The sequence below is a fragment of the Pogona vitticeps genome, chromosome 3, assembly GCF_051106095.1.
Source record: "Pogona vitticeps strain Pit_001003342236 chromosome 3, PviZW2.1, whole genome shotgun sequence".
Classification (NCBI taxonomy): domain Eukaryota; kingdom Metazoa; phylum Chordata; class Lepidosauria; order Squamata; family Agamidae; genus Pogona; species Pogona vitticeps.
The window spans coordinates 64471137-64495364 of record NC_135785.1 but is presented as its reverse complement, the minus strand read 5'-3'; the positions used below and the strand labels follow the sequence as shown (position 1 = coordinate 64495364).

Sequence of the window (24228 nt, the reverse complement as noted above, 5' to 3'; positions counted from 1 at the left end):
TAAAGACTAAAGGATTGAGAATGAGGTTGAAATAAGTGCACTAGAAAATAGGATAGAAAAAGTAGACGGGATCATGATAAAGAACTTTTGGAAGAGACAGACTGAGAGAACTTGACGATTTGCAGAGATGAGCCAGTATGAAGGCCTGCAGCAGAACCAGATTAAAGAAGTTGACCAGAGGGAGGTGAAAGCTGTGTTATTGATAATTGCTGGCTTATTTTTGGAAACCGTGTGAATTAGGTTAATTAGGATACAATTATCTCTATTTTTATTTGATTTGATTTATTTGGAAGAACATGGGGTGCCCTAAGAAAATATTTTTTCAAGAATTATTTAATTCATGGTCTTGATAAATCTTTTAATTCTTCATCTTAATAACATTTTAAGCAAAAAAACTGGTTTGAACGAAATTTATACAGGCGTACCTTGGTTTACAAATCTAATGTATTCTCCAGGATGTTACATAATGCGAAAAATTCATAAACCGAAATGTGGATTGCCATAGGAATGGGGGCGGCACTATAAACCTCCAGGCACAATGCATCTTGGGAAAACTTGTTTCATACTGCAAAAAAAGTAAACTGAGGCATTATTTTCAATGGATTTTCCTTCGTAAACCAAAACTTACGTTAAACGAGGCATTTATAAACCAAGGTATGCCTGTATAGGTGCTTGTTAAGTACTCGTGCACAAGTACCATCTATATTTCCCACTATGGTAATTTGGTTAAGCCAGTTGTTAACCCGCATATACTAGAATGGGATATTTCTGTCCTCTGCCAGTCACATTTGCTTACAAAACTGGGATAGATCTAGACCAATAGCCATTTTACAACAATGTTACTTGAAGATTTGTACAGAAAGTCCTACTACGGGAATCAAATAATAAATCAGGCTTCTACAACTTTTAGAAGAAAATCACCATTGAATGCACCACAAAAGGCTGGTTCTGATGTTACTTTTCAGCACTCTCTTCTGAAAGATATATGCATGCCAGGAGAAGAATCCTGATGCGTGCTTTTGAAATCATTTAAAGGATCAACACAGAAGTTGACAAACACATATTCTACTAAGCATGAACAGAAACTTTGTGACATTCATCTGTACTTAGCATGGGCAGCCCACTTAAAAAGAACTTCATAGGAAGCAAGCAGTTGAAAAAGAAGACTGGATATACAATACAGTGGTGCCTCGCATTACGACGTTAATTCATTCCAGCGAAATTGCTGTAGAACAAAACTGTTGTAATGCAATTTTTAAAAGCCCATAGAAACGCATTAAAATCAGATTAATGCGTTCCTAGGTGCTTGGAACTCACCATCCAGCAAAGATCCTCCATGGCACAGCCATTTTTGCTGCCAGTGCAGTGAGCAATCCATGCGAAAACACAGCGGGTGGCCATTTTGTTTACCCGGTGGCCATTTTGAAACGGCTGATCACCTGTTAAAAAATCATCGCTTTGCGATGATCAGTTCCCGAAGCAGGGGACCGATCATCACAAAGCGAAATTCCCCCATAGGGAACATTGTTTTGTGATTGCTTCTGCGATCGCAAAAACATCAACGTCAAGCAATTTCATCGTCAAACAGAGTGCCCGTCTTGCGGGGCACCACTGTATTTTCTCTGCTATGCTAATAATTTCACAAATGCGGAAAATACAATATTTTCAGGTTTAGTCTCATTTCTAAGTAAATGTGTACCTCCAAACCTCCTGAGTGTTCACTGATGGATCTTTGAATTTCATGCAGTAGCCATTCCATTTGAATATTAACAACTTCCTTTGTATCTATATTACTTCAGCTTGTCAGTTAAGAGTAATTATTGCCAACAATTGAACAACAAAGTTGTTCTGAAAATGAAAGCCGAATAAACAAAAGAATTGTATTTCAAAGGCTTGCTTGAAGCACCAGGTAATCAATAGAATGCTGACGCCAATAACAGGGTTATGTCTTCAAAAGGCCATTTTTCACGCATTAAAGGCCTTTTTGAAAGAAAGGAATTTCTGGCAAAATTTGCCCATTAAACAATCACCAGAAAAGTGTCAGCCACTCATCATTCCACATGAATTAAAGGGCTGTGTTTACCGTTTTTCCGTCATCCCACTTCAACTCTGGCTTTCATGAAGAAGAATCAATAGATAAAATGAATATTAAAAGCAGTTTTAAATAACTCTGTAACAATAGAATTAGTGTTACAGAATACACAAGCAAAGGTCAACTTGTGCTGATTTGCTCATACAAGAAATTAGTATGCTCCAGTTCAGTATTAATTGCTTATATGCTTTGAAGAAACAGGAATGCATACAACATTTCTGTCAACACATTCCATATTGGCCCTTCAAAAATGACTAAGCCAGGAGACATACATAAATGACCACATCTGAACAGCAGCCTTTTATACAGATAGGCCAGGAGAACCTTTCTGATTTTCGTGAGGCTCATTGTCTGTGCATTTGGAAGAATATATTAACATGAATAGCAAACTGTAGAAGTAAGTTTATTTTAAATATTAAGAGGTTAGGATTCACAGACTTAACAATACCAATTAATCTGAAAATGCACATATATGTATACTGATGAGATGAGAGGAGGGGAGTTAGTGGGTAGAGGAAGAGATTGTGTACTATAAAACATAGGTCTGGTAGCCATAAGAGAGCTGTTGTCAGAAGGAACTTCGAGGGCAACTTTATGGCATAGCTATAAAAGTTTATGGGACCACCAGGGACTAATGCCCTTAGCTGTTTTTCATGTTGGTAGAGGAAAGGAAGTCACCTTGCCTTCAATACTTTAGCAAGGATTATAACAGCAAAAAGATTGTGCTTCTGAAAGATTATCTTGGGGTTGCAGTAAATATTTTATTGTTCAGCCTCTTATTATGAATTGCTCAATTTGAAGTGATTTCTGGAGGTGGGTGTCATGTTGATAGCATCAACATTAAATATTGTTAAATGGCTTAATGGTATGTTTATTGAAAAAAGGTTCAGGCTATAACTCTCCTGTCCACCTTTGGGTGTACCCTTGAATCAACTGGTTAACTATTGGGAGGGAAGAATGTTGGATTAAAGAAGACTTTGGTCTCTGAATGGCAACATTCTTCCTATGTTCTTTTGAGTTATTCATGAATCCCTGAATTGTCAATATTACACTGTCATAGATACTTTCACATTTATATGATTACTGTGATCAGTGAAAGTGCTTTCATTCTTCTGTTTTACGTTAACTGTCCTTGAGCACAATATACCTGTGAAAATGGCAGTATACGTTAAACTCTCTGTGACTATTCAATTTACAAGGCTAAATGTTCCTATTTACATAGATTTTTGCTTTCCACTTTCACTTGTTCCTTTAATACCGTGTTTCCCTGAAAATAAGACAGGGTCTTATATTAATGTTTGCTCCAAAAAACACATTAGGGCTTATTTTCAGGAGATGTTTTATTTTTTTCATGTACAACAATCTACATTTATTCAAATACATTCGTAGTCTTCTATTTGCTGCACAGTGGTGGAGGGCAGGGTTTCATTTTGGGCTTATTTTGGGGGTAGGGCTTATATTACAAACATGCTGAAAGATCATATTAGGTCTTTATTTCAGGTTAGGTCTTATTTTCAGGGAAACAGGGTAGTTCTCCCTGGATTGCCCTGAAACAGTCTGTCACTGTGCAGAAATGATTTCATAATATTGAGTAGCCTAGCCCTTGGCTCCTTTGAAGGCATAGCTTAAGAACTGTTATTCAAACGCACTTTCAAAGAACAACTTGCCATTTTAGTTAGGGTAACAGAGCTGTTGTTGACCCTGAATTTATCTTGCCATTATTGACATTAAGAGAACACAACACCCTCTAGATCAGCAGGGATGCCAAACCACAGCACAGAAACAATAAACAATAGAACGGTAACGTCCTGTCCTGATATTAAATGAATACATTTGAAAAATTACTGATACTGTAGAGTATGGCATTCAGTTCTTCTGAAGGAAAATTAAGAAGCTAACTGTATATTTCTTGGCAGGCATCCATTCTTTTTCCCATAACACTCAAGTGCTCTTTGGAATACTAATATATCTATGAAACATAATATTCTTCAACACACATTCTTAACCTAGTAGATTAGGAATCGTCTTTAGAAATTTTTAGAAGAAATTATGTCACACAAAAACATTTTAAAAAGTAACAATTGTCATTTTCTAAGTTTACTTTCATGCAAAATATTGTCATGTCAGCGGATATGTCCATAAGCATGCAACCAAGTATTCCCTCAGATTAAGGAAAGACCTTCCCTGTCAGTCATACAGATGTGTGTTATAATGGTCTGGCTCAACCAGTGTTCCATATTTTGGGGTACATGTGAGGGAGCAGTTGTTTTGACTCATTTAGCAATGAAGCTATGAAGAAACATTTACATTATACTTCGTTGGCAACATGCTCATTTTTCAGTTATATCACTGTATGAGCACAACTCATTTTTCAATAAAATTGATCTATATTTAAGTCAACTATCTTTTCATTGTCTTGTTATAACTAAGTTGACTGTAATGTTACATTTCCTATTTGTTAATTGTGTATGTTTAGCAAAAACATGTTTCGGAATTACTGTTATCAGTTTTGTCCTGTGATTTTCCTCATTTCATCAAATACTTGGTTCCAAAATAACACTATAACAAAACAGAGCCATCCCGCATGGAACTGCCCCCTTTTGCTCTCATCCCCTCCAGAGAAAAGATCTATTGGTTAGTATCTTGACTAGGGTAGCATACCATCTAAGGAGTATTTTTAATACATTTCCTTTGTGTAGATGAAAACTAATTTGAGGGGCTCTTTTACTGATTAGTTCCCATTGATTTCTTGACATTTAAGTCGCAATGTTCTCTCATACCATTCTCAGTCCACTTCATTGATGCCATTTCAGTTTCAAAGAGGATTCAATATAATTTTAGAAACTCTGCATTTTGTGAATTTGTAAGTCAATATGACCAGATAGGCGGGGTATGAATGGAATGAATGAATGAATGAATGAATGAATAAATAAACAAACAAACAAACAAACAAATAAATAAATAAATAAAGCTGTAGCTTCTTAAATTTTTCAGTTAGTAGATGATTTGGTGCATGATGATACAGTTCCTATTTCCTGTTTTTGCTTTGTTTACTAATCCTCATATCCCTTATATTCCCAGTTCTTGAACTGAATAATTTACTACCACATAGTCTTGTGCTGCCTGAAAAAACGAAAATGTTTTCTTTGGTGTAATTTTCCATGGATTGCAGCTAACTTAATTAGACACATCATTACAACAGTAACATCATCATTACTATACATTTTAACAACTGACTGTAATCCAGTGTTATCTTTTTGAGAGCTCTCTGTAGCAAAATAATGGCTCTTACGGGACTTTTGGTTTGGTGCTTGCACATAAATCCATTTTATCCTTATTCCTTTATTAGAAAGAATTATACGACACAACTAGTGGAGTGTCATATTATATATTAGGAGAATTTAAGTAATCTCCACCCTCTTTCAGTTATTTCTGAATCTAATTTTTGTTTGTACAAAGATGTTTTTTTCTTCACTTTTCTCATATTTTTTGTAAGGTCCAAATTGCTAACACTTGGAACAAAGACAGGGGTACAGGTAACAGCATAGACATATATGTGGATACCTTTCTGCCCCAAAAATACTCAATTGGACCAATGCATGATCTTTCATTTGACATTTATTTATTTGATCTTACTACTGAGACACTGTCAATAATATTTTAAGATTTCTTTGTAATGGCTGGGATTGAAAACTCTGTGTCAGTGATGAATTGGGACAAAAATATATTCTGGAAACAGATCTATAGAATATTTCTGAGATTTCATCTTTAATGTATTTCAGTAATCTATTTCCTGTTTTTTCCACTAACTTGTTCTAATTGCGATCTACTTTTTATTGTTTTTAATATATTTAAATGCTTTGTTAATTCTTTTTTTAGCTTAATTTCTAGCCATGTTTGTTATTGTGTGATATTCTTTTGCTTTTTCCATTGTTGTAAACCACCCCGAGTGGCCTTTGGCCAGATGAGCGGTATAGAAAGCAATCAGTCAGTCAGTCAGTCAGTCAGTCAGTCAGTCAGTCAGTCAGTCAGTCAGTCAGTCAGTCAGTCAGTCAATCAATCAATCAATCAATCAATCAGTCAAATATCGCTTTTGTCAAAACTTCTGATGATACTACAAACAGAATAAGGCCCTATATGCATTTTAAGTAAGGATAGCTTATGATTTTTATTCATTATATTTTTATAATTTTTATAATTTTATTCATTATTCACTATAATGGATATTGCTGGGTTTTATTCTTATTGGAAAATTGCTATTTTGCTACTTATAGAGCACGCATATATATATATATATATATATATATATATATATATATATATATATATATATATATATATATATATATATATATATATATATATATATATATATATATATATATATGACAAAAATATGATATTGCTAGATTTAGTTACATTTTATCATTATATAGAATATTATGTGTAATATGTTTTTTTTAAAAAAATCTATGTTGTCCTGGATTTCTTTGGCAAGAACAACATAGAAATAAGAATAGTAAATAATAAATCATGAAATAAAATATGAAAAACTTTAAATAGCAATAAAAATAATTTTGTTTTTCTTTAACTGAATGAAGTATTCTTCTGAATCATTCTTCCCACCCTTATGTAGGTTCTGTGGAAATCAGTATAAATTAAAATAAAACTGTTTTCCAAAAGAAAGAATGAAAGTAAAGAAATTAGATATAATCACACACACAAAAAAAACTTGGAATATTCTTGTTTGTTTTCTATTCAAGACCCCATTAGATTTACTTACTATAAACTTGTATAGATCTGCCTCAAACGACAACCATATTAAATACATACTTGTCCTTTCAAAAAAGAAAGAAAAGTAGGACAATGTACAATCTGGTGCAAAGAAATATAGAACTATCCCAATAATCTTAAACACAAAATGAAGGCTTAGATGTCATCTACAGCTTTGTCTCTATTAGCCATACGTTATTCAGATGCCTCCCCACCAGAGTATTAGTATCTGAGAAGATGCTGTAGTTCTTTTCTCCCACAGCTTTTACAACAATGCTTTGTCACGGAAATGACTAACTTTACCAAAATTTCAACCAAAGAAGGTAACTTCTGAGGTTAGTAGATATAGCCCTAAACATGGTATGGATTATGGAATCTGGAGAAGGCATCCCTGTTTTGAACTGACAAAAGGACCAGCTAAATTAAATCTCATGGTCAACTAGCAGGGTTTGCCATTGACTAGCCCATGCTGCAGGCACACCTCTTCCTCTGTTTCTTTCCAGATAATACCAGAAACCTTACACACTTCTCTGTGTCAGCCACGGGTTTCACTGGTTGCTAATGACTGACCAGGCAAAAGAGGAAGAACTGGCTCTTTATAGTTAACTCAGGAGTTTCAAATTGTCTGCCAACTGCCAACGTACAAATTTGTACAATTCAGTTTCATCCCTCAAGGGAGGAAGCAGCCTGAGCATTAAAAGTCCACAGTACCTATCAGACCCTAGTCCATCTTCAATCTGAAGTCACAAAATTACTGACACTGTTCCTGTAGAATGCCAGACCAATACAACAGTAGCCAGGACTGCTCTCTTGTGACGTAATCACCAAAGCTATTCTTAATGCACACCAATAGGCATGCTGTCTGGGGATGCTGGGAATTGTAGCCCATCCAATCTGGTGTCACAGTAGCAGACTCAAAGAGAAAGCCCAAGGTTGGCAGAAATATAAATAAATGATGGGGGTTGAATTAGGAAAGCTTCTCAAAATAGCACAACAAAGGCTAAGAAGGCTCACGGGAAGCCAGCTAACCCTCAGGAAAGAATGAAAAGCCAGAAAGCAGAGGGAGTGCAATATTATTATCCTGGAAAATGGTATGGATGAATGCAAGACAGGAAACCACAAAAATAGTGCCTTGTTCTGTAACATTCCCCATATAGGAAAGATATTATCTTTATTTTAACATATCCCACTTGTGTTATTACTTCTAGCTGTTGTACTTTTAGAAACCACTATATTCAACAATATGTACATTGTGCCAATACTTACGAGAACAAGTTGTAGTCTGCCACTCAAGGCACTGTCCATATGGAAAGGAGATGATGTAGGCATTTGAATCAACACATCGTTTTGTGCTGCTGCACCACATGCATTCCATGCCACTACTTGTGCAGTTGGAACATGTTGTCCGTAAGGAACACGGCTTTTTGCAGGGCCTGGCGTTTTGATTTGGACTAACTAAAGGTGAATGAGGAACAGCAAAAACATAGACATTGAGCATTTCTTCCTAGTTGCTTTACATTATTACAGTATCATTAGTACATTATTACAATGATTCATCACTAATATTGTTCTCTTTCCTCTATTTGGGAATGCTTTCAGGCTATGCTTACACATTATTATCGCCATACAATTTCTTCTATGTAGCAAATAGTAGATGTACAGTAATCTGTGAGTTATTTTACTTGACTTCAGTTATTAGTGTATGTGACATTCAAAGTCCAGACATCAATTTAGCTAAGTGTAGATACATTGTAAAACAACATGACTGAATACATTTTAATAGGTATAATAATCCATGACCTTCTGGTTCTACTGTATTTGTTAAATAGTGCATAAACAATAGTTATTTACTTCACTGGTGATATATTCTTCCTTAAACAGTGAACATTTTATCTAAGAGCATAATTTGTCAAGTGAGCATCTGCCCCCCAGCGTATATATTTGCAGTTGGTACAAATGCAATGAGAAAACAAGAGAAACATTTTTAATACAGTAAAGAGAATATTTTTCACAGCAGAGTGCATTCTGTCTTCTTTAGTAGCATATATTGTCCATGAAACTAAAGCACAACAGTCTTCATACCTGTAACAACTTAGAAGCAGAGGTATACAATTTTCATTTGAGAACTTATACCTGTGAAGAATGAGCCATAGAGCTACCTAACAGTGGAAACTCTCAACTACACAAAGCGAACAGGAATATATGAGCTACTATTATAGGACATGTTTTAAGAGGTTTTTTTAAATCAGAATAGTCTACACCAGTCGATAGCAGTGGCAGCTAATGTGTTATTTATTAAGTAAACGAGTTTTATATTTCATGTGAATTATTTATAAGAAAGCAATTAACTTGTAAAATCTGTTTTCTATGTCATATTCTGCAGTTTTCTCATAATATATGTGACAAACCTCTTCTTAACATGGGAGAGCCAAAGAAAGCAAAAAAGTGTCTACAGACCATATTTGTTGTTTCTAAGCAGTATTTTTCCCTGCTGTTAATCCCATAACAAGGGCTTCCTAGTGGAATCACTCTCATACGTAACAACAGTAAGTTTATACATTACATTTGACAGCATTCCGGATAGACTATACACTTCATAGAAATATTTATGGATGTATTTTAGTTCCTTTCATTATCATTGTGTCTTAAGTCTCTGCACTTTTATGTTCCTGTTAGCTCAATAATGCAAGGTGCATAATGTTTCTGTACTGTTGTGGGTTTTATGTGTCAATTCCATTATACTCCAGCATAGGAGAAATTGTTAAAAGTGATCTCTCCTCATATTCAGCTATAGTTATGGTGAAGAACCATGTCTTCTCATTCCTAAAACAAGAGGATCCATTCTGTTTTTCTTTGATATTTTATACTCTAATGAAGAATATCCTCATGTCACAAAATGACAGAAGAAACGCTATCCTTTTCTATCAAGCTTAAAACAAGTTTAACAAATGGATTTCTATTGGATGAGACAGCTGAACTTAGATGACATCAGAGGTCAACTCCACTCAAGGAGCAGGCATACCTCCTGCTGCTACATTAAACTATCACTGCGAGTTTGAAGAGGCAATTTGAGAGGAAAGGGATGTGCACAAGATGTACGTGAAACATTATAAGAAATTGTTCTCTCTTGCAGACCCATCCATTAGCATCATTTCAGAGTTAACAAGCAACTGTCACTCAAAAATTGTCACATGTGGATTTGAAAAATATATGGTAAGTGTGATGGAGTTGAAGCAGTGTGGGATATGTAGTCAGTTAGACAGGTTCTATGTGAAGACATTGGAATGTGTTTTTTACAGCCTGGTTTGAGATAAAGCTGAAGGTGGAATCAAGAAGCCTGTGAAAGACTCAACATTCTGAGCTAATTGGAGAAGAGATAAAACACCTGGATCTTCATGGGAATTGACAGTAGAGGAAGGTGTTACAACCCCTTAAGGCTAATTGGTTAACAGCCATGAAGTGTCAAGAAGAAGGGAGGAATTAGAGAATGCAGATAATGGACGATGGGTTGTGTGGGAGGTGTTCTATTCCATGATGATGGGAGAAAAAAGAACTTGACGGTTTGAATATGTGGCTTGAAGGAGAAAGAATGTAAGTGAAGAGAAAGAAAGAGGTGGGGCTAGCTCACTTTAGCTCAGCTTAGTAGTGTTTATTAGTTTAATGGGGATTCGTTATTTTATTTAACTGTAATGATCTCTGAATATGTTCTTTATGCTAAAGATTGAGCAATATAAACTGATTCTATGAAACTATTTTTCTAATAAAAATAATTATAAACATTCTTACAAAAGTACTGGTCTCTTGAGCAGCAGGGGCTAGCTAAATCCAGTAGGTGGAGAGGGCCACAAACTAGCTATCTTTAAGAGCCCTACCTAACTGAGTTGTTGTGAATTCTAAGGAATCACAAAGCCCATGTGTCTGTACTTGCAGAGTACTGGGAAAAAGTAAAGTGTTCTTTTCAGGTCAGACTTGTTCAAGGGGCTTATGCTACACACTGCTGAGGTCTTGGGACTTGCCTCGGCACCAAGGTGGTAGGTAATAGAATGAATGAATGAATGAATGAATGAATGAATGAATGAATGAATGAATGAATAAATAAATAAATAAATAAATAAATAAATAAGTGGCCTGTCAAACTCTCTGACCAAGTGCTAAGCACTCCTTAGGGAGCCTTGGGCACCACAGTAAGTTACCATGATTGGGAAGCCTTAAGTGACATACAACACTTAACTATACTGTATGAAAGCCATTATGCCCTTGTTCTGAATCCCAGAGTTGTTTGTTTGTTTGTTTGTTTGTTTGTTTGTTTGTTTGTTTGTTTGTTTGATTGATTGATTGATTGATTGATTGATTGATTGATTGATTGATTGATTGATTGATTGATTGATTTCTATCCCGCCCATCTAGACCAAAGGTCTACTCTGGGCAGTTTACAAATTCAAAACAATAAAACCAAAAACCTATATTATAGATCCAAGATGATGAAAGTCTAAGAAATTAAAATATGGCAGGAGGGAAAGCCTGCCCAAATAGCCAGGTTTTAAGTTTATTCCTGAGAACATGGGAGATGATGGCATGACAGTGGTCACGTTCTCTGTCCACCATGTCTGACGTCACAGGCTGAAAGTGGTTAAGTCTCATCAGGCAAGACGGAGCACTTTATGTCTCTGCTCGATCCACTGTTTTCAAATAGGGGGTAAGATCCCGGAGGATGGCCTCCACTTTTGATTTTTAAAAAGATTGCAAATTGGTCAGGTGAGATGCTCGTGGGAGGCCAATCACTATGACCAACTCTGTAGCCCTCTGTTATATGCCTGTTGTATGTAACCCTCTGTTGTATGCCTTCCTCAGATGTTTTTTTTCTTCTCAGCACCATTTTTCTACTTTTCCACTGCAGTCCTCTACTGCATTTGCTCAAATTGCCATTTAATTCAATTGGCTACAACAAAATGGCTGCCATGATGTCATCTTGTGAGCACTATCACCAACTAATATTAGTTTAGCTATTGCTTCCCAACTAAACAGTAGGGTATGCAAAGATGGTAAGGAAAACAGCACTGAAACAAAGTACATGCATTTACAATAATGTCCCAAAATAATTTTATCGAGAAGGCACTTTTCAGCTGTCATCAAAAGAACAACCCATAAAATAAGCAGATTAGTTTGAGTTTAGATCTGTCTCATTGGGATCAAATGAAGGGAACATAAAATAACATGTAAACAGTTCTCAATGAAATGAATGGTGGCTCTTCACAGGTATAATAGAGCTCCCATGTGTAAAACTGGGTCAAATTCTCAGGCTGCACATGACTTTACTAAAATATTCTGGTGTGACATAAAAAATTAAAAAAACTTTCAGTGAAATGTGGGTCTGCTATTCAGAACAATACTCTTTCTAGGCTATATCAAGACTAGTTAAATCCTTACACTTTAATATTAACCTAATATTAACAGAGTCCAGCAGTTAGAATTTATCTAACACCTGTCCATTATGCAAATACTAAATAAATGTAGTGAAGGAAGTTGTTCTAAGGTAATAGTTACAGTATCAGGGACGTGGTGGCACTGCAGGTTAAACCGCTGAAGCCTCTGTGCTGCAAGGTCAGAAGACCTGCAGTTGTAAGATCGAATCCACACGACAGAGTGAGCCCCCGTCGCTTGTCCCAGCTCCCACCAACCTAGCAGTTCAAAAGCATGCAAAATGCAAAAATTCGAGTAGATAAATAGGTACCACCTCGGTGGGAAAGTAAACGGCCACGTGAACACAGAGGATGGTCTGCGGACAAACACTAGCTCTATGGGTTGGAAACGGAGATGAGCACCGCCGCCTAGAATCGGACATGACTGCACAAATTGACAAGCGGAACCTTTACCTTTCTAATAGTTACAGTATAATAAACTTTCTTACCAACAGGTTTCTCACACACAAGGCCATCAACCACATTTGTACAAGGATTTGCTTTCAGTCCAGCAACCTCAGCCCTTTCAAGATAGGCGCAGAATCCAGAATCATTTGGTTCTCCTGGAAGCCACTGTAAGGTGGTGTTTGTAAAAGGAGACATATCATCCCATCCCCAGTAGGAGATGTTAATCTTCCGTAGGCCCACCCAAGGTGATATTTTCTGTAAAGCAGAGTGAAAAAGAAGCACATTAATCAACTGGACTATCACACTGTCCTTCTGGGGGAGGGGTCAGCCTTCACACCTGTACTTCTGTCTTGCTTCAAGTCCATTAATGATGAATTCTCCAAATATGTGCTTGTCTGTGAAAGGAACACTCATTCACAGGAAAATTTTCAGATCTTGTATGGTGTCTTCCTAAAAGTTGCTGAAACCTACAAAACTTCTATTCCCTAACATTAACTCAGCAATGTTTTTTTTTCCAAACTCTAAACCTAGTGGGAAATTCAGAATGAACACAGGATCATCTTTTGCTCATTAGTATGCTGCCCACAAACTACTAGGGAAAATATGTTTCATTGAATGCATATAAAATTACCATAGAACAAGAGAAAGGAAAAACAGGTGGGAGGAAAGCAATGCAAGAAGTCACCACCGCTGGAGTAACCATTTCCTCGCAATCTGGAAATCAGCACAGAGGTCTGACAATGCATCTCAGACTGCCAAGATTTTTTTTCTACATTTACTTTAGAAGACTAAAGTATAAGATACGTATCTTCGACTCTGAGGAAATGAATGAGGAAATATGGGGTCCAGCATATCTTCCTGAATATTTCAGTGCTACAGAAGAGATAATGACAAAACCTAGGTGGTGCTGCTGTACTTTAAGCATTTCTTACTTGAACCTAAGATTAAACTCTTCAGTAAAGTTTGCCATCAGAAAGTCACTCTCAGATAAGAAAGTGAATGCCCATCACAGAAGATTCTACGGTAATAGTTCATCAAGTGCACCATTACAATAGGTACAGTCAACCCAATGCCTTTTTGTGATATAAAAATACCTTTGTCTAACTTAATATGCTTTCCATTATTACTCCAACAAATATCAAAATAATTCAATTTTTCTGCAGTATCAGTTATTTATGAATTCATAAAATAAATGGAATTCATAAAATAAATGTTGCATTCACTGTGAAAATACCCTCCCATAGAACCAGTCATTCCATAGAACCAGTCAACACCTATCTGGAGACCAAAAAACAGCAGCCCTCCAAAGGCAATTTGCATCATCATCACTCTCCTTGTAATCTGCAGAACTTCAACCACTGGTCTAGTAATGGGGAACAAATAGCTGCTTCATCGCTGCCATTAGCAGCATTAAAAGAGCAACCTCCACTGCCATCTTGGTTACAAATAGTATTAGTCTCATCCTGTCACTGATCCACAATCTCACAATCTCAACTGTTTTTCCCTGATACTAACAGCAGCTGGAAAACAGAAATCTCAGCAACCCTGATGGAAACAAGAGAATTCTACTTCTCTAACCCAGCAAACTGTACATTAATTTCAGGAGGCAGGGAGGGAAACATGTATGTGTGTATCTGTGTGTGACCCTTAACCTTCAGCTTTGCATTGCATGCAGCGGTCAGTCATAGAAAGGCTGCCATATAGATCCATACCTGTATCAGTCCAAACTAAGCTGATCTGCTTTGTAGCTGCACTAACCTATAACCTTCCCTCCAGCCAATTCTTGAACTCTTTCTTTATTTTTCCCTTATTTTAATTTTTCTTTATTTTATTGTGAATGTTATTGAATGATTATGAACATTCTCGTATTTTATTGTTTTATTTTGTATTGGAAGCCGCCTAGAGTGGTCTGGTAGTCCAGATAGGTGGGGTATCAATCAATCAATCAATCAATCAATCAATCGATCAATCAATCAATCAATCAATCAATCAATCAATCAATCAATCAATCAATCAATCAACCAACCAACCAGCCAACCAACCAACCAACCAGCCAACCAACCAACCAACCAACCAACCAACCAACCAACCAACCAAATAAATAAATAAATAAATAAATAAATAAATAAATAAATAAAATCAATCACTTTTAGATCGAATCCATCTGTCTTTTTTTTAATGGTGCTTTCAAATCCAAGCTACTGTCTTAAATAATAACTGGAGTTGATCAAAGCAGATGGAGTGAGCAAACCAAGTGCCATTTCAGGGTACAATCATTTTGAGAAATGCACCGTTTCTCAGTTAGATTATTAGTCCCCCACCCCTAGCTACAGCAAAGAGCTCTCACTGGCACAACTCAGTAATATTCTATGGCAGTGATTTTTTTAAGTGCAGCCCTTGAACTTTCGCCCAAGCCCAAGACCTCCTACAGTCTCATATTTTTAACATTGATAACATGTGTGTCTCAAGGAGTACGCAGCCTGAAAGTGTGTGGGAGAAATATCGCAGCAAACAGTGTAACTCACAGCAGCTTCCCATTGTTGGTTAAGAACCCCCATTTGGATTTTTGGGCAGGCTGCATTCTAGTGGGTTGGTATGCACCTGAAAACACAAGCAAAGATTCATCAGCCCCATGACTTAACTGTTTGCCTTCCACAGGGTTAACTGTGTAAGAGGGTGTTGGTCATCATGTCTTTAATTATTACCTGCTTTGAGTACTTCTGTACCTTTTAAATTTAAAATTTAAGTACTTCTGTATATTTTAATTTTAAAATAAATAAATATGTGGGATTATCTGTGAAACAACATTCCATATCAGATATTTCTGTGTCCAAAGTACAGACTGATCATAAACACCTTTAAACCACCCCAGCTCTTTACCACAATGGAAGAAACTGCTTTTCTCCAAAAGATGAGGCATACAATGACAGATATATCTCCTTCTTGGAAACAGTACACATGATTGTCCAATATAGTGAATTAAGGGGTGTCCAATATGACCACTCCCAAGATGTTTCATGATCCTTTTATACAACATTTATTTATTTATATCCCGCCTATCTGGTCGGATTAGGACCACCATAGATGGTTGATGGTTCGGTATTTGTCTGATAGGCAATGAACCAAGTTAAAGCATTTTAATATTTTAGGAGAAACTCTCCTGCCACATTTAAGTTTATATTTTTATTTTTAAAATAATTATAGTAATTCCACAGATCTGTGTTCTATACAAGACTTCCATGTTTAATATTAAAAGACTTTAAGACTAAAACAATTAAAATATTTAAGATCAACAGACATTTTTCAGCTGCACTTTCTGTATTTGTGAACCTTACTAGACTATCTTTGTAAACAAAGAGATAATAAAAAATGAAATCGGCTGTCCTAAATCATGATGATTGCTATCTAAAAGAAGAAAGATATGATGGGATATAAAGGAAAATCTCAACAAGCTTCTCGGGCAAAAGGTAGCATGTTCAGAGTGATTTACACCAAATAAATAGAATGAGATAGATATGAATGAAAGAGAAATTACTTTTGTGGGGGAGAAAATCAGAAACAAGATAAAGCATAAATCACTGTAACTTTTCATTAGCAGTATTTAACCCACAGTATCACTTTAAAGTGCATTTATTTATCTAGGCTTCCTATATACCACACCTCATTACTGAAAATTTAGAGTTTCAAGACATAATTCACTTTTTAAAAAAGTATGTTTTCTATGTTGTCACCTTGCAAAGGTTTCAGAGGGGAAATCCAGCTATTTCTTGAGTCAGTAAATTTATCAAAGTGACAGGTTGACACAGGATGTATTATTAGATTTGAGGATCTTCTTTCTACCTTTCCCTTTGTAGATGTATGCAGTGTGCATATGTAAAAATAAATAAACTTCATATGTGAGGTAAATCCTCAGGACTGGACATACATGGGTCCGACCTTGCCTCTGAAACTGACTGCGGCTTACCAAGATATTTCAACAAAGCTACAATGACCTCCGCTTATTTTGTGTGTGAAATTTCTTGATATCATTCCCAAAGCCCTGATGATGGTGGGGACCACAGAGGTATATTTCATTCACAAGCAAGATGTTTTGATTCCCATTATTATTATTATTATTATTATTATTATTATTATTATTATTATTATTATTATTATTATTATTATTATTATTATTATTATTATTATTATTATTATTATTATTATTATTACTACTACTACTACTACTACTACTACTACTACTACTACTACTACTACTACTACTACTACTACTACTATTACTGTAGTTTCTATGGACGGAAAAGAGAAGATACGGATTAAATGGTTTTCAGTGCATTCCTATGGGAAATGCAGATTCAACATAAGAACTTTTCAACTTGAGAACCACCTTCCAATACAGATTAAGTTCTTAAGTAGAGACCCCACTGTATTAGCAGCATCAGCATCAGCATCACCACTATCATCATAATCATAATTATCTGCCTTGGGTTTCTGTTCTAGTAAAAACCTGGCAAATAAAATAAAATCAAGTCAGTGTGCATTGGCCTTTCAAAAGCAACTCCAAATTATATGATGCACAGGCAGGAATAGTGAACTGTTGTGGAGCTGGATGACAGGAGCAGTTGCAATAGATAGGAAGGATATGTATGGATATCCTTTGTGCACCATGATTAGAGTTTACAGCAAATCTGTACCTTATATGTAAATATTATCAGCTTTGTTATCTGTTTCATGAAATATTCACAGGGAGTCATGTTGCTGTTACCTAGAAGGTGTCATACAGATAAATGGAGTTAACTAAGAATGTGCTCCCCAAACCGCTATCCTTCAGCTGTTTTCCTTTGAGAATTACACGAAGCCTGAAGTAGATCAGTTCCTAACAAGGCTGAAGTCTTTGAAGATCACTTAAAGAAATTTGAAACTGGGCAATTCATTCTAATCAGGCTTTGGTTGAATATATTCCTGGGGAAACATAAGCCATTATTCCTGCTTTTTGTCTTTTCTTCTATTTAAACATAATCTTTTGATTGTACGAAAACTTAGAGTTCTGCCATTTTAATGGTGAGGTGTACATTTCTCTTCTCAAGCATGTGAAAAAAAAGTGAAAAAATAAAGAACTCTGAGTGGATAATTATTGAATAACAGCATCATCTTGCCTAGAATGATTGGCACAGAAGCCATGGTGTGTAACAAAAGGATTTGGAAGAGTTTTAATAAGAAGAGTTTGAAAGGGTTTAAAGCATTTAAAATGATTTATAATACTTCATTACTTAATTATTAAAATATTTATTTTGATTTTTAAATATCGTACAATAAACACACAATTGGAAGCGAGCTCTAACAATGTGTTTCAGACACCAGAAAGATATCATATAAAAAGAAAACAGTTCATACATGTCAAACACTAACCTCTCCAATATTTGGACTTCATTAATTAAAAAAAAGGAAGAATGAAACTGTACAATATTCCCAAAGTGCTGCATAATGTTACTGACCTTAATATTTGAATACACAATTATAAAAGTGCCCATTGAATACTAGATTATTAATCAACCATTAAATAGCAGCAGTTTTAGAGAATGGCTGTTTAAATAGTCATCTCAATAACTGTATCCTCAAAAATCCTGATTATATTACATTCAGGTGTCAAAGGCTACAGTACTGTGTCAACTTTTATAGGTTTCAGTCCACTAGCATCTGTAAAACTGAAATGACTGAAGTATGTCCAGTTATAGATCTACATCTTAATTAAGTAGCAAATACTTTACTAATTACTCTACAAGCAGATGGACTTGAAAGTAATAAACACTACTTAGCAAGGCATAACAAAAGAAGGGTTTATTCTCCAGCAGATCCTACAGAGAAAATACGCTCCACAGGCACAAGAACAAATACTTCTGAGATTTATATTGTTCTTTAAAGTTAGTCCTCAGTTTATATTCACATATATATTTCTGAATTAGAAATTCAATTTACCTGGAGAGTATACTTCTGTATTTCATCCAAAACAAATTCAACTTCTTTTGAGGTTGTTAATGAAGCAAGGATACCATTTAAGCCATAGCAGTAAAGTCTGGCATTGTCGTAATTTTCACGAGTAGAGTTTATACGGAGGCAGGCATCTCCAACGTGATTCCATCCTTCCCCACACAGATGAGCTAGTAAAGAGTTACACAAGATTACATGTAATTATGAAAGAAAAACCATCAGATTTAGAAGTAGGTTTTAGTAATTAATTTTTCAGAACACAGGTCATACTACCTGCACTATACTTTCAGCATAGCTGGTAATAATAATAATAATAATAATAATAATAATAATAATAATAATAATAATAATAATAATAATTAATTAATTAATTAATTAATTAATTAATTAATTAATTAATTAATTAATTAATTAATTAATTAATTAATTAATTAATTAATTAATTAATTAATTAATTAATTAATTAATTAATTCCAGGGGGTGCCAGAGTTGAAAATAAAGAATTGGAAAAACTAACGAAGTCCAGACCTGGCAATTGAAACATCTCGCCTCTGGAAGAAACACACTTCAGTGGTCTCTGGAGGTAATTGGGGCTTTGGGAACAATATCAAGAAACTTCATACAGTACTATAAGCTGTTGCAGATCTCAGAAATCGCACTATCAGAGCTTCCCCCCCACAGCAAAAAAGGAATATTAGCAACAGCATACATACTGTGCCGATATTTAACAGATACTTAGGTTTTTAGTTAAAACTTGTATCTATTATATAATAGCAGTTAATGTTTTTTATAATTTTGACTGTGCCTGGTGTTTTTAATCATCATCATCATCATCATCATCATCATCATCATCATCATCATCTACTGTGCCATCAAGTCAGTTCTGTCGTCTGTCAACCCAACCAGGGTTTTCTATCCAGTACTTAAAAGTAGTTTACCATTCCTTTTTTCTTGGGGTACCCTGGAACTCCACAACTGGACCCAGGCCACACAGGCTGGGTCTTATGGGAAGAACAGCGAGGAACTGAATTCCCCAGCCAGCTTTCAGCATAGGTCACAGCACATAATGGGTTGTTGCCAAGTAATAGCAATAATAATGTTCTTGTTACAATTTACTAGTTATTACTACGTAATGTTTTAACAAATCAGTAGTTAGGTGACATCCTGATGCACACTTTAAAGAACTACATATAAATTAAAGATTATCTAGCAGCATATAATTAAATTGAATTAAAACTGAGAATGCAAATTCCTCAATTTATAGTTTTCATATTGTTTATAGCCAATAATGTCACAGTTATGTGTGTTGGAATTTGAAATGTCTACATTCCTATGACTGATGTGAAAAGTCCTCCTCTTTAACAACCTTAACTTAAAATTCATTAGAACCCAAATGTTTTCCTCTTTTACCTGGCAGAGCCTGGCATTCTTGCTGTCGCTGGTCCCACTGGCAGTTGAGGTTCAGTGAACAGCTTTTACAGCTAGTCAACTTGTTACAGATCTGTTCATTCCTTACATGACATTTGGTATAGTTTTTCACAGACTAGAACATAAGTACACATAGAAACTGTTAAAAATGCAGCAGTAACTGCACAGTTTTTATTAGCAAGCAGATTGTGGATGTACAGTTTTCAGTTCCAAATTTGTCCAGGTATTGTGTGTTTTAAAGAAGATTGTAAAGAAACTGATAAACATTTTATAGTTAATACAGTGAATACACAATAGACTATATAACAGTGTTTCCCAAACTGGCGGTCACAAAGTGTTTTCTGTGGTGTCATGGGTCACCTCATTTGTGTTGTGGCTCTTTTAAAATAATTCCTTCCTTGACCTCTCAGAGCAGGATATTAAAGTTAATGTGTATTTCTTTCTATGAGAAATAGGCCCTTTATGGAGGTCAAAGAAGCCTCTACATTCTGAGAAGGGATTATTTTATCTCATGAAAAATGCCTTTTTATGCAAACATAGTGGGAGGATCACCAGTTACTTGGCTATTGTAAAAGACAGTCACAACTTGAAAAAATTGGGAACCATTACTATATAAAGATTTTTATTTATTTTTTCATTTGAAAGGGAGAAATATTTGAAGAGAGAAGTCTCACATTCTGCACCAAGGAAGTTTTCAAAGACTGGCCAAAATCCTATGGTATTTGCACAAGATTGGTGTAACCTGCCATGACTAATTGCTGCAAATTGATGGGTTACCATGGTACATCTTAATCATGCAATGAAATGTGTGACCAGGCATTTGACCAAGATCTACTCTGGCAACTCATTACTGGCAGGAGGTAGAACAGTCCTCTTAATTTCCTGCCATTCCCCTGTTGTTCCTGTGGAGTGGGGAGAAATGTGGTGTGAGAGTCCTGAGCGTCCCCTGTGACTCACAAAGGCTCATGGGAGGGAGAGTTCGTATGGAGTGTCTTTTTTCCCATTCAATAGAAACTTTTTAAATTTTCATTTACAGTCAATAACCAGGAAGATAAAAATAGATTATTTGGATAAAATCACATAATCAGATAATAATGAAAGACATTGGACAAGGCATCTCACCATCAATGGATATTTTAACTCATTAGAGTTAAAAAAAGACATTCTAAAATTTTAAAGCTTTTATATCCTTCAATGCTGACGGCTACCTCAACAGAAATGATGCAGGAAAGGCAAGGAGGTCAATGTCTTGCCAGTTTGAGGGCTTTTACTTACATAATCCAGGCTGGGAGACTCTTGCCAAATTATGGGAGTAGAAGTTCTTTAATTCTAAAAATCCAGTTCCTAAAATCTATAAAGGAATTCAGAATTTCTGTTGTGTAAACAACACCTTCTGTTTTTGGGTATGAAATCTGGAATAGCTTGGAACATAATTCATAAAGATTTTAATTATTTAAAATCCCCAAACCTAATTTACATTAGAAGGTAAACTTTTAAATTAATTATGTTAAATTAAACATAGAGGCCAGAATCCTATTGGGAGAAAGTGGTGCATAAGAACAATTGTGCAAGTGTTTTCTCTCTTTCATACATTGTCATACACTGGGTGCAAAATTAGACAAATGACCGTACTCATGAAGGACAGGCTGCCAGAAGCGGGAGAGGGGACCACTACACAATTCTCCTTAAGTACATGATTTTTCTCAACAGGATTCTGGCCTAAATTATTAGTTTTAAAAGGGGAAAAGTAGGGGGGAAATGACATGTTACTATAATTAACACTCCTGATCCCAGTGGCTTTTGCTGTTTATGCTTGACTCTTTTCTGTACGTGGTTTTCACAACCTGGTATTTTTCAAAAGGCTTTTAGTACAAATCCTATAGTTTGTATTCAAACACATCTGGAAAGTTCCAGGTTGGAGAAAGCTGCCTCAAAGAACAGAAGAAAGAACCTGTTTAATTAAGCACTTGTTGCTGGTCTCTCATCTCTTGTTCCCCTTCTCATCTCTGGCAACATTTAGGGTGTGCACTCAACCTTCAGACGTGGACTGTGTGTTATGCTTGAAAACATACCAAGAAATCTGATATCCTCCATTTCTGCCTTAGCCTTTTACATTTATCACAAACTTGTGCCCCCATCCTGCTGCTGTGGTTACCATGATCAGTTTCACCCATGACTAAATAATTAAATTTGTTTTTTCATTTGCAACTTTCAATTTTAACTTCTAATTTCCTTGACACTTCTAATTGTAATTGTCCTTCATTGAGGCAAAATTGATGATTGTTTCATAGATTTAAAAAAGATATTCCAAGCTTTGGGAGACAGAGCATATAAATCCAAGGATTCCTCCCTATACTCTCATGCCTCTCTCTCACAGTCCTGAAATAATTATGGAAGTAGATGGTTATATCCAACTGATTCCAACTCCAGTTATAGAGCATTCCTTTTGCCTCACAGTAATATTAATGTGTTTAACTGATTGCTCCTTCTCTCTCTGTATCATGCTGGTAAAAAGGTGAAGAGTGGTGACATGTAGGGTTGAACTTGATCAGATTTTCAGATCCTGCACTGTACAACAATAAAAGATTGTTTATTTTCTGCAAGGGATAAGTTTCCTTCAACTAAAACAAACAAACTTTATACAAACTCGGAAACAGGAAAAATCAGCAGATTTCAGGATTTCAGGAGAAACTCTAGAGGTCGTAGACTTTTCTTTCCACTTTGAGACTTCTAATATTTCTCGTATTAATGCCTAATTTCTCTTGACAAGTTGATCTACTGATTCTCAATAGCAGCTAGGATGGAAGTAGCTGGAAATGTGCAGAGGACTTTTTCAGTAGTAATACCTAGGTTTTGAAATACCCTTCAAAGGGAGAATAATCTCACATATTCTACCATTTTCATCAGTTTGTACTTTTACTAAGGGACGTGGTGCTGCTGCAGTTTTACTACAGATGTACATGTTTTATTGGTGTTGAGTTGTATTTTTTTCTGCTCCTGTTTTCATTATTATGTTATGCTGCAAATTAGACTGTGTATTAGATTTTTAATGTTTAGATTATTACTTTGTTGTTAAAGCCATAAAAGAAAAAGGAAAGGAAGGAATTTACAAATATATTTGTGCTTTTAAAATATAATATGACTTTTTTTATTCCATGAACAACACACACGTCACAATCAAAGTGTACAAAATGTCATGATATCCCTTTAAAAGATCTGGCATTGGTGGTTAAGGTGACTTTCACTAACAGGGCGAACATCACATTTGATGTGTGTGCACCCTTCCTATTTAATGAGACTTTACTACATTTTCTGTTCAGGCATCCACACCAAAGCAGAAGATACTAAATGAGAAAAAAAAGATCTGAAGAGTTGAGAACACATAAGATTGAAGGAAAAGCTGAAAGAATCTGACCATGCTGAGAACAGGAAAAAACAAAGATTAATTGGGGAAATACAATAGCTCCTAACAAAACAAAAAAAAGAATCAAAAAAGAAACAAAAAATACACAACTGTCCAAGCATATGTACAAAAGAAACAGTGGAAATTTTTATGAGGTAAAAAACAGATTACTATCTATGGAGGCATAGATAAAGTACATGCCTCCCTTGAAATGCACAGATCTGAATATCACAGTTTTGTTTATACATTTTTTTAAAAATAAAAAAATAAAATTTCAATAAACAAACATAAAAATATTCAATAAATACTGTCCTGCTATTCATCTTCAGGAAGTGTCCTGATAAAGATGGGTCTCAGGCTTACCTAGAGCCCTGTTGTTGGCAGTGTGGCAGCCGCAAGTCTGATGGAGGCTCAGCTGCTCCCCTCCCCCCCCAATCATGGCAGCTCCACGTAGTGGCCAGGGAGAGTGCTGGGGCATGCCGGGAAGCTGCCATTACATTTAAAGGGGCTTAAGAGTTACACACATATTTTGAACTACACAGGGGTCTGGGGCCCCTAACCCCAGCACTGTTGAAGGAACAAATGTATAAGGAATCTTGACATTGGAGTGGCTCTGATTAAGTGACCTATGTATTCTCTCTAATTTTCGAATTTAAAAAGCATGAATTTCCAATACAAAT

The 24228-nt window shown here is 35.6% G+C and overlaps 1 protein-coding gene and 1 long non-coding RNA gene across 5 annotated transcripts in view; one reads left to right on the top strand and one right to left on the bottom strand.

The window, feature by feature from the left end:
- Positions 1-24228, bottom strand: part of ATRNL1 (attractin like 1) — a 695100-nt gene that overhangs the window by 528478 nt on the left and 142394 nt on the right. For 3 of the 4 annotated variants that reach the window (XM_020779948.3, XM_078389598.1, XM_072995506.2), the window contains exons 14-17: positions 20128-20260; positions 18706-18887; positions 12774-12987; positions 8132-8320 (exon numbers count right to left, since the gene is read on the bottom strand). In XM_020779948.3, coding sequence (XP_020635607.2) covers positions 8132-8320; positions 12774-12987; positions 18706-18887; positions 20128-20260 — 718 coding nt within the window. Of the gene's footprint in view, positions 1-294; positions 566-8131; positions 8321-12773; positions 12988-18705; positions 18888-20127; positions 20261-24228 lie in introns of those variants that run through there. The other variant, XM_078389599.1, reaches the window with a different exon arrangement.
- Positions 16660-23585, top strand: LOC144587917 (uncharacterized). Its single transcript, XR_013543168.1, has 2 exons — positions 16660-16795; positions 23466-23585. It is a non-coding gene; the product is annotated as an uncharacterized LOC144587917 (long non-coding RNA).